Raw genomic sequence first — 12,459 nt, forward strand, 5'->3', positions numbered from 1 at the left:
TTCTTGTAGTTTCTGTTCGAGGCTTTAGCCTACCAAAATCTGAAGCCCAAACATCATTTAGTTTACCAGCTTATTACCTCAATAATTGTTCTGAGACATTTATAAGATAATAAAAGATCAACTTTTGAAATAAAAATACTAACCAAAAATGTTAGTCAATCCTTTTTAGATAATGACATCTTGATCATGGCCCACTTTTCAGCCCCAGCGACATACATATCTGTGTGGATGTGAAAATTATCCGCAACACATACTTTGTAGGAAGTTCAAGATACACATAGTCCAAAAAGTCTCCGTACAGCAGCATTCTTTTTGTTGATTCCGAGATAAGTATTTACTATAACAATATATTAAAAAAAAAAAAGAATTTTGAAAATCACAATTTTTTAAAATTTGGTAAAAAGGTGAAGGTGGAAACTAAATGTTTTGCAATATTACCACTTTGGTTTTTAAATTTATTCTTAGTACATTTAAAAAAAAACACTTAATTTAGGCTGCCGTACGGAGATTATTTGGACTAAGTGTACATTCGAGGTACTTGTTATCAGAAATAATAATATTACACAAATGTGGCGTAATGTAACAGGCTTTTTATAATCGTTTGCGATTCACCTGAAAAAAAAACTAATTTAAGAAGTGGAACAAGAAGACACTCAAATTCTAAGTTTTCATAGTTTCTTACATTTTTTAAAACGGCTTTGGACTGCTTTCGTGCCTATTTCTCAATTAACTGTAGACTTTTGATTTAAATCCTTTGAGAGTAACTCTCGTCATAAAAATTGCTTTTAAAATGTACCCCAATTTTAAACCATGTAGACATTTCACTTTAAGTTGCCACAAAATATTATTTTCAATTTACATTTGCCATTAGTACAGGGTCCGACAGGCAATGACAAATAAAAACAAAAAAAACAATTTAACAGAAAAATTGTATTCAATTTTTTAAATTGGAACCAGACTTCTTTGTGGTTCCTAGTAAACAGATTTAAGTTTGGTTGAAGGAAGGTCTCAATCATGTGACAGTAGCGATCCGCATAAACTGTAACTTTTTGCCCATTTTCTTCGAAAAAATACGGACCTAACACATCAAATTCAGCAACAGCACACCAAACTGTCACATAAGGGCCACGCCATTATGATTACTATAAACGACACGTAGACCTCTAACTATTTAAACCCGGAATTCTATTTTATCTATAAATAGCTTAAAATACAAATGTCTATAAATACGGGAGGTTTTTTTGACGGACCCTGTATATTATTAGTATATTAGTCACTTTGCAAAAACATACTTCTCCGTTTGAATGGAATTAAAGACTAAATAATAATAAATAACAACATTTTACACGTCAAGTGAAATATTCTTCTTAATATTAGTTTAACCGAAATACATTTCTTTTATTTTACTAAAGTTGGACTTTGTCTTTTATTTTAAAATTATAATAAAAACTTAAGACTGTTTTGCAAACAGCAATAACATATAATGTATTTATTTATGCTAATAACGATTCCAGAAACGGCTTATTTTCTTTTTTTTATTCAACTTGCTGAAATGTACAAAAGTAAATTAAAAATACATTGATTATTTGTATTAATAGCACTAGTTTACATTTCTATTATTTTTAACTATGTTTCAATTTTTTTTTAAATATATAACAAACTTTATAGAAACAAATCTTTGTAAACCAAAAATAAAATATTTTGTCTATGTGTAAATTACTTTTTAATAAAATTATTCTTTAAATAGACTGGGTTCCCTGTTTACTAAAGTTTATTTTATATATTTTATGTACTTTATTTAAGGTGACATAAGGCAATTGGAGTAATGGATAAATGAAAAAAAAAAAACAATATGTTTAAAGTTTTATCATTTCGGTATTGCGATTGTGTTTTTGTTTTATAAATATTTTTTTTTGTATTGTATTAAAATTATTTACATAATTCACAACTTAGAATTGAGTTTTTATGACAATTAAATGTCTTCATTTCATACGATTAATAACTAAATCTCCAACAACCTGCAGACCCTTTTGATATGGTGAATCAGTCAGTTCTTGTGCCAATCGCATCGCTTCAACACAATGTTTTTTAGCTAAAAATTTCGTTTGTTCCAGACCGTGCGATTTGTGGACCAATTCGAATGCTCGCTCGACATCACCAGGTTCACTGAAGCGTCTCATTATCATTGGATTAAGTTCAGGATACTTGAAGAAAAACAAAAAGTTAAATTTATTCACATATGTTGTATAGAAATAGTCATATAAAATAATTTGTTAATGCAAAAAAATACAGAATTTAAATTAAATAGAATTTTAGTCAAAAACAAATGTATACCAATTTTTCTTAATTTTTTTTTCAAATAAAATGAATAAAATAAGTTTGAGCGATATCAAGAACCAAACATCAATTTTTACTAAATTTGCGTACTATTTTTTGCATATTTTATTTTTTTGTATGAAAAAAACGGACTGTTTTATTTTTATTCAAAAAAACTACTGAATATGGAAAACAATATTTTTTGTGAAATAAAAACAGTTTAAAGACAATATTTTCAACTTTTGAAAAGCTATTTGAGTCGAAAGTAAATTTTTACCAAGTTTTGATATTGTTAGGTTTTTATTTTTGTAAAAAAAACTGTTAATTCGATTTTTCTCAAAATTTTTAAGAATGTTGAAATCAATATTTCTTATGGGATAAAATTAGTTGAAAGCAATAATCTCAAATTTTTGAAAAGATATTTGAGTGGAAATTCAATTTTTTACCAACTTTGAATAATGTTTTAAGTTTTTATTTTTTATAAAAAAAAACTTTCAATTTGATTTTTCTCAAAATCTTACCAGATGTTAAAAACGTTATTATTTGTTGCACAAAATTGTTTTGTAGAAAAAATGATTTTGTATATGTAAAATTTTCGAGGTGAAATTTTTTTTCAGGTTTTTTGATTTTTAAAAACCGTTAATTAATTAATTATTATTAATTATTTTTTTCAAAAAATATATTTGTTTTGTATCACGTTACAATATTTTATATAAATTTTAATTCAAGTATCTAGCGTTTTTAGTTCATGAGATATTTAGGGTAAACCAAAGTGTTCACCTTTTTTTTAAACTGATATGGTAAAAAAACACTCACGCAATTGCCTTGAGAGCCCTTTCTGCATCTTTTTACCTTATTATCTGTATAACAAAATTTATTTAAAGTCGATATCTTGAGCTATGAACGACGAAAAAACCGTTTTCAATTTTACAAAAACTTCCGATGGGAAGCTAATAAAATAACGATTAAGTTCTACTTTTGTTATACATTCTCTTGGATGAATTGCATTGCTAACATTTACATTTTCATTGTCCGATTAGTTGTGGGAGCCAAAGAAGCGAAAAGAAAGAATTTTGAGTTTTAAAGTTTTTGTTACATTTTTTTTTAATGGAAAGTGTTTAAGCTTCGAACTGAAGAATAAGGACGATATAAGGAATGGAAACTTAAGACAAAAGAATCGATCGATATGAGCTGCTGAGATTAGAAATTTTAGTACCACAATGTATCATGAGGCACCAATTAAAAACTTTGCTCATTGACCATTTTTCAAATCACTTGCTTAGCTTATGCTTTAAATCTTTGTAAAATTAAGATTTTTGTTATTTTTGAGTTATTAAGCAAAAGATATCCGTATTACGCTTTTGTATCTCTTGCATAGAAAAAGGTCAGTCCCACTATAACTCACGACGGAAAATGTAACGAAAACAAAATGCTTTTAGAGTAATATTTTAGTTTTGGGAAGCCTTGTATACGGTAATGATGCATTTATCACAATAAATATTAAATTGCATGAATTAATTATTCAGACCTGAGACTCGATCTTACCATATCTTCTGGAAAAAAAAAATTTATTACACAATTAAAGTACTTTAAAGCTTAATAAATAGTGGATTCCTTTTTAAATAAAAGTAGCGAAAGTATTTAATTTAACAAAATAAGATTTTTAAACTAAACTATTTCTTTATATGAAAAATATTGTTGGTAATTTTATTTTTTTTAAGAATAATTCAACTGACAACTTTTTTAACTCAACCCTACAAACTTTTAATCAAGACAAATCGACAGACGAGATGGAAATACATAATCATTATTTTAATGATTGTTATTTTGTATTATTTAATATTCAAATTTGTTCATATTGTATCTTATATAAAATGGTTATACTGTTTTACGTTTTGTTGGAGAAAATGCATTTCGAAATGTCCGATTAGTCGAGGAGCCACTGTATATCTTTCAATAATAAATGTTTTAAATTTGCTAATTTTTGGATGAAAAAAAAAATAAAATTTAATCTCTTTTTAAATATAGATACACAATAAACATGGTGTATTTTATTCTTGGAACTAACTCGAACGCATTTTGTAAGCTTCAAATCTATAAGAATACAAAAACAATAACCAACGTAATTTTAGCTGAATTGAAGTTTAGCAAGTACACATTTTATAACAGTTTGTTAACATCTATAATATTTGAATTAGCTTTCGCTTAAGCACCTGTATTGAATTTTTATCATCAGGCAGTCAACTAACTTATAGTGAAATTATAACTCATTCAAATTTAATACGAAAAATATTGTATACGAGTACGTAGAGTATATTTTAATACTAAACCTTTTTTAACTTCTTATACTTATATGCAAGTGTTACCTCATTGCTTCCGATGCGATGCTTTGGAACTTTTGAAAGCCACGAAAATCGTTTGATGTTGATTTAGAATAGCTTTTGGTTTGAAATAGCCCACAACTAGTGTTGCATACAAATCGGTCCAAGTTTCCTTTACTTTCGACTCTTATAGAAAGAGCAATAATATCACGTAGGTAGCTAGTGTGGCACCTGCTTACTCTCTAAATACATATATACGCTTAAAAATTGTTTAATGACTACTGATCGATTGATTGTTCATTGTGTAACAAGAAATGAAAATCGGAAAATATTTAACTGACGTGGTGACTATGCCAGATGACTTGCATATAAAGTATGCTCAATGCACTATGGAAATTTCATTTTTATTTTTCTATTGTGCATTTTATCGGGGATTAAGATTAACTATGTTTTACCTAGATATTTTTCATTATAACTTTAAATAGGAAATAAAACGATGTATAATGTTCTTTGTGTAATAAATACAAATTAAGATGGAATTAAATTTTTGAATGAGACTACAGTTTATATAAAAATAAAAAAATATCAAAATTTAAAATACGTATAAATGTTTTATGTAACTTAAAATTAAATAACTGATAATTAAAAGGAAAGATCAGTTCTCTCAGAGTACAATTATGAAGATACTTTTCTTTATATCGCTTATTTAGGAAGTTTATTTAGGATTGTTTTGCGTACCTTTTCACATGCGAACAACACCGGCGCCGTTGCCAATCCTAATTTTAAGTCTGCCGCAGTTGGTTTTCCCATTGTTTCTGTTGATGAGACAAAGTCTAACATATCGTCAACCAATTGAAATGCCAAGCCAATATTCCTTCCGTATTGGAATGCGATTTCAGCTATCTGGTCGTTTGCTCCCGCAATTACTGCTGTCTAGAAAAAAGTATAAACATTTTAACTTGCATTGTTTTGCATGAATGAGTCATAAAGTTATTTGAATGCAGATAATTATGGAGCTCAAGATGTTCATTTTTGATTATATTCATGCCAGGTATGAGATTAGATATTTTGATGTATAGTTGAATGGAAACATAGTGTGCATATGTCTGTCTATATTTTTGTATGTAAGAAAAATCGGTACGTTGTTATAAGTTTAAGGGCATGGCAGCTTAATTTTTCTTGCTAAATAAGTTCTAATAGTTGAACTAATCATTTAAAAAGTATGTAAGTATTTAATACATACTAAGAAATGAAAAAGTTTAACAAATTAAAAACAAAATGGTTTACACAATAGGAAAACATTTATTAATTTTGCTTCCATTAAAATAAATAAGGTGACACCATAGTGGCTTACAAATCTCAACCATTCCGAATCCGAACGGCTAATTTGAGAAACACTTTTCATGACAAGAATTCCTCTGGAGCACTTGTCAAATCCTCGCAAGAGGCAGTACCCCTTGAAAATACTTTAGGTGGCACAGGCAAGGATTGAACCTAGGACCTATGGCATGTGTGCAAAAGTTCAACCTTATTAAAAGCACTTTAGACTCAGGAAAATTCTTTGTTGAGGAATATGTAGTTTTGATAAATTATATTGTGGTTGTAAAGTATATTTTTTTTTTTAGTGTGTTTCTACGAATATACAAAAATGTTTACCGATTTAAGTGTGTTTGCTATCAACGAAGCCGTCTTCCTGTATGTTTTTGTAAGATAGTGTGCAAACCGTTCGTTTTCCGTTTCCTTTGAACCAAGTTGCATGAATTCACCTTGGACTAGATCTGCCAGAATCTATAAAAATATAAAAAAAAAACAGAAATATTAAATAAATTTATAAGAACATATGTATATGGTTTTATACTCATAATAGCTATTGTAACTCAAGACCCAAATATAAGAAAAATAAAAATAAAAACGCATACCAAACCAATAGTAATAAATTAATGAGTTTATTTCATTTTTCTTAAATCGAATCCCTTTTTTGGTTCCATTAAAAGAAACGAATAGTGTTTACCCAAAATAATCTTGAAGATTTTTTACAAACGAATTGTTCACATAAAATTTTTTTTTCAATGAAGTTGCCTAATTCAAATAGATATTGAAAAACAGTCGAGTGCACCTTGAGTGCGCAGGAATGGTTCGATCTCGTTTTATAAACCGATTGGAGCTTATTTACAAATCTGAAGGTCAAATTCTGGAAAAAAACGTAACGTAACGCCAACATCATATCCCCCAAGGGAATTCAAATTTCCGAAGAAAGTACTTCTTAAGAACTTTTTTAACTTCTGATTTTAAGTTTTTAAAACTGGTTTCGGACTAAGGTAGGTATATTGAGCATAAAATATATAAAAAATACTGACTTCTGACTGTCTTTTTTCGTCCCATATAAATATTGTTCTTAATATTTTGTAAAATTTAAAGACATTAAAAACAATTTAAAAAATCACCATAATGTGTTCAGAACCTGAAGTTAAAACATGAATTATTTATAAGCCTTTTATCATAAACGATAAAAATAAGGGAGCTTTTGAAATTCCCGATTACTTAACTTATAACATGTAAGGCATGCAATTATTCTTAATTTCTAATTGCCTAATATACTATTTAATAAATTTAATAAAATTTTACGTACAAAGGCCTAGTGAAAAATAAATATCAAAAGCACCTTTTAACATTACATTACATTACATTACATTACATTACATTACATTACATTACATTACATTACATTACATTACATTACATTACATTACATTACATTACATTACATTACATTACATTACATTACATTACATTACATTACATTACATTACATTACATTACATTACATTACATTACATTACATTACATTACATTACATTACATTACATTACATTACATTACATTACATTACATTACATTACATTACATTACATTACATTACATTACATTACATTACATTACATTACATTACATTACATTACATTACATTACATTACATTACATTACATTACATTACATTACATTACATTACATTACATTACATTACATTACATTACATTACATTACATTACATTACATTACATTACATTACATTACATTACATTACATTACATTACATTACATTACATTACATTACATTACATTACATTACATTACATTACATTACATTACATTACATTACATTACATTACATTACATTACATTACATTACATTACATTACATTACATTACATTACATTACATTACATTACATTACATTACATTACATTACATTACATTACATTACATTACATTACATTACATTACATTACATTACATTACATTACATTACATTACATTACATTACATTACATTACATTACATTACATTACATTACATTACATTACATTACATTACATTGCTTGCACCTCAGCGAATAAGACGTATCAGTATCAAGTGATATAACACAAAACATTAATACAAGCAAGTAGGGCAGAGGAGAAAGACAAAACAACAGAAAGAACATATGACAACAGCTCAAGGTAGGTTTGAAATGATCCCCCATCATTCTTCAGCAGCACTCATGCCTGATATATGTAAGTGATCGATGGACTAGGCCGTTGCCCTAACATTTTTATATTAGATTGCGCTAAATGAGCAAATTCTTACGCTTGAGGACGTAAAAACGAACGAATGTAATTAGACACGCACATAAAGTAATCGATTGCAATCATAATATTACATAATTTAATTATTTATACCATTACTATTTTTTAACTAAAGTTCCTTAAACATAAATAAATAAAGTGCACGAATGGATCCTTTGAACCTGCTCCTGTAATCGAATACTTTGTTTACAAATAGAACTTATATTTATTTAGTATGCAGCTTTTTAGAGAATATTTATATGCACATACGTTTTCTATTTCAATTCATTATAAAATATTGACCCATTTTTAGGACACTAAATTTTGTAATAAAAATATTATTCTTTTTAAAAATTCTAAAAGTATAATTTGAAAAATCAAATATTATTAAAAATTAGTGAAATGATTTATTAATTCTTAACGAAACTTTAAAGCAAAATATAGCTTCTTGGGGGTACCCTTCTGGAGAAATACAAACATATTTTGTTTTTATTGAAAGAAACCAAATTAAGAAAAAAAAATGATAATTGGACACTAATTCAACGGTTCGTTGTTTACAAAGTTCGAAATTTTGATTATTGACTAAAAAAATTGTATGGAAAAAAAATGCTTTTCTCGAATCTCAACCTTATTTTCAAGTTTAAACTTAATCGACCCAATGGGTTGTGTAGGGTCACGTTTGATTAAAATTTCGAGTTCAAAATTGTGTACGAACGCAATACTTGGCATACTTGTAGTTGCTATTTGTCCCAAGAAAAAATTGTATTGTAAGCAATTAATCACAAGTTAACATGCCTCAAAAATCAGCGTGGAATATTATCAACAATATCCTAGTTTAATCATTTGAATTTTATTTGATATAAAAGAGGCAGCTAACGAGCAAGCTCAGCTATCAATTTATCAATTGAATCTTATTGGGAACAAGAAAAAGTAATTGGATATTAAATCAGGATTGTACTACGGATAACTAAAAAATCAATGTTTCGAGTTCTCTACAATTAAACAGATTTGCAAGGGTTCAAGTTTTTATGATAAAGAAAAATTTGATATTTTTTACATAATATTGTATAAATTAGGCTATTTTACTTTGAACTTTGGATAGTATACGATTTAGTTTTGTTGTATACGGTTTTTGAATACCAATAATTTATTATATTATTCCTACAGTATGAATACAACTTTTGCTGAAACGCATCGTACTTCCGTATACGCATTTTAATGTTGAGCCAGACAACATAACAGTCCGAACAATTGTACAATAACGTAGTAAAAATATAACTTGTGCATTGTGTGCAAGTAGTTAATGTAAAGACTTAGCCGACTTTCAAGCGTGCAAATATTTACGATTAACTATATGCATACTAATTGTAATACAAAATAGTTGGTGTTGAGCTTGTTTAGTTTCCCACTCCAGTGGACAGCCGTTTTATAAACTAACTACTTTTAAGAGTAAACATTGAACAAACTTTTATTTATTCATTTATAACTTAGCAGCAATATCTTCTTTAACGAATTGGTAAGATGGCACGAGTTTTTTGTCCGTACCATTCCTCAACTCAATGCATATAGTAATTCATTTGAAGGCGACAATGACAAAGCAAACATAGGTCTTACACATAGGGTTGGGCTAGCACGTTAGCAAACACTAAGTCAGGTTTTATCAAAAAATATACGTACGTACATACAATGTATGCATACAGGCGTATAAGCACATGTATTCAATTGAGACTTCGAAATTCAAACACTTCATGAAATATGTATATATATGTATGTATGTACTCAGTCGAACAAACATGTTCCACTTTACAAAGATGACACTAATTAAGGTAAGTTAAAGCTAAGCTTAGACGGTTTGGGTTAGGATACAAACATTTTATTTGCTTATGTTAAAGCCAAGCCACAATCACGCGTTCTGTCCTGATGACATTGACACATTGAATACAGAAACAATGGACTCTTATGAGGCAATCTGAAACGTAATCTCAAGCTTTGTGCTCGCTTTAGATCGTAAATATCGTAAGCTTGAGCGCAACGCCCGAATAGATCTATTTTCTATTTAGCCGCGCTTTGACAGCTGTCAACTGTATTGTCATTGAAATTTGGTTTATTTTACTTAAAAAATAATTACAGCAGCGGAACCTCCCTTCTGTTGTTGTTGTTTAATTTATAAAAAAATCAGAAAATCATGTAAGTAAACTGTCTTTTCAACACTCGAGGTTTGGATCCACATTACGGTTTGCAATTTTTATATATTTGTTCACATTATACATTTGTTTAAAAATACAATTTTTGTACTCAAGAAATTTCTGTTTTTTTTTTTTATATAATTTACAGGACCTCAAGAGGTTATTAGTTCCCTTTATATGTACATATATACCTAAACACAGTGCGAGCTTTAGGAAAATAAAGTTCCGAACATCAAAATGGGAGGGAAAAACACATTTTTGATGTGCAATTTAAGAAAGAATCTGTATTGATAGTAGGTACGCCTAAAAATTAAGCTCAAGTGTAAACTGACGACCGCCCGAAAAACGAATCTAGGCAATTATTGATTGTAAGCCGCCAACGACAGTTTAGCAGCTAATATTTCTGTGTTCTATCATTCTATAGGCGCTTTGTCAAAAACGCAGCCAGCCTTCAAGCTCCACTGAACGAGTGCCTAAAAGGACTGAATACCAAAGGCAACAAATCAATCACTTAAAAAAAACCACTTTTGCAAGATTTTGCTGCTTGTAAAGAGGGACTTATTAAAGCCGCCTTGCTCGCACATCCTGACACTCGAATGGGGACTTTTCACTGATGCATCAGACTGTGCCATGGGTGCAGTTGTAAAACAGAAAACATTAATCAGTTGGCAGCAGCTGTCATATTTTGCAAAGAGTTTCAACAATTTTCAAAGTAAATACAGCACGTATGACAAGGAATTTTTAGCGATCTATTCAGCTGTAAAGTACTTCAAGTTTATTTTGGAAGCTAGAAATTTTACCATTTTCACGGATTATAAATCGTAGATGTTTGCTTTTAAGCAAAAGCCCAAAAAAGCATCACCTCGACAGTTTAGATGTATTGATCTTATTGGTCAATTTTCAACTGACATCCAACACATTGCTGGAACGGAAAACATTGTAGCAGATACGTTGTCAAAAGTTGAAGGCATCAGCAAGCCAGTGAACTTTGAAGAGCTCTCAAACAGGTGATAGAGAACTTAGAAACATAATTAAATCTGCTTCTGCATTACAGGTTTTAAAAGTTCCGCTTCCTTACTCCCAATTGCAAATATTTTGTGATGTATCAAAGGGTGTTGCTAGACCGTTTGTAACAAAACCTTTTCGCCATCAAGTATTTGAATCCATGCACAGTTTGAGTCATCCTGGAATAAACGCATCAGTTAAATTGGTTTCGTCAAAATTCGTCTGGTCATCAAACCGAAAAGACTGCAGAGCATGGGCAAAGTCATGCATTCCGTGCCAACGATTAAAGATAACTCGCAATACGTCATCTCCTGTTGGAAACTTTGAACAACCATCTTCGAGGTTTGAGCATATACACTATACATGTTGACTTCGTTGGACCACTGCCATATTCACGAGGATTCAGATATTACCTCAATGTTGTCGATAGGTACTCGCGCTGGCCTGAAGCTTACCCTTTAGAAGATTCCACTGCTAAGACACTTGCAACAGCACGTTTTAGTGTACCACTCAAGGTGTCATCTGACCGTGGCAGACAATTTTTGTCTATTTCAGGCTTTGACACAAATGCTTACCATCCTGCTGCTAATGGCATGGTTAAAAGGATCCATCGCCAATTGAAAGCCGCTATAGAGTGCCATGAATCACCAGCATGGGCCGATGAATTTCCTGTTGTACTCCTTGGACTCAGGACAGCATACAAAGAAGACTTGTAAGACACAGTAGCCGAAATGTTGTATGGAAAATCCATCAGAATCCCCGGTGAATTTTTGTCACCATGAAAAGATAGCATCTTTTTTTTTTGGGGCACCTGCCCAGATTTAAGAGGTGTATTCGAGCTTAAGATGAATAAGGTTTTCGTAAATTTCATCCAGATCAGAAGGCGACAGCATTAAATTCTACACGGTTAATAATTCCCCTTTGGAAAATGTAGTCAAGATGGGAATTTATTAAATTTAACATACGGTGCCTGTCCATGAAATCATTTTGAAGTCAATACCTTCATTTATTCACGAGATATCGAGA

At 29.7% G+C, this 12,459-nt stretch overlaps 1 protein-coding gene across 1 annotated transcript in view; it reads right to left on the minus strand.

Annotated features, from left to right (window-relative positions):
- Positions 1 to 1,340: 1,340 nt before the first annotated feature.
- Positions 1,341 to 12,459, minus strand: part of LOC129940115 (all trans-polyprenyl-diphosphate synthase PDSS1) — a 44,636-nt gene continuing 33,517 nt past the window's right edge. Inside the window, exons 6-8 of the mRNA XM_056048359.1 lie at positions 6,294 to 6,425; positions 5,376 to 5,570; positions 1,341 to 2,204 (exon numbers count right to left, since the gene is read on the minus strand). Coding sequence (XP_055904334.1) covers positions 1,983 to 2,204; positions 5,376 to 5,570; positions 6,294 to 6,425 — 549 coding nt within the window. The 3' untranslated portion in view covers positions 1,341 to 1,982. The remainder of the gene's footprint in view (positions 2,205 to 5,375; positions 5,571 to 6,293; positions 6,426 to 12,459) is intronic.

This window comes from Eupeodes corollae, chromosome 1 (assembly GCF_945859685.1).
Source record: "Eupeodes corollae chromosome 1, idEupCoro1.1, whole genome shotgun sequence".
NCBI classification, from domain to species: domain Eukaryota; kingdom Metazoa; phylum Arthropoda; class Insecta; order Diptera; family Syrphidae; genus Eupeodes; species Eupeodes corollae.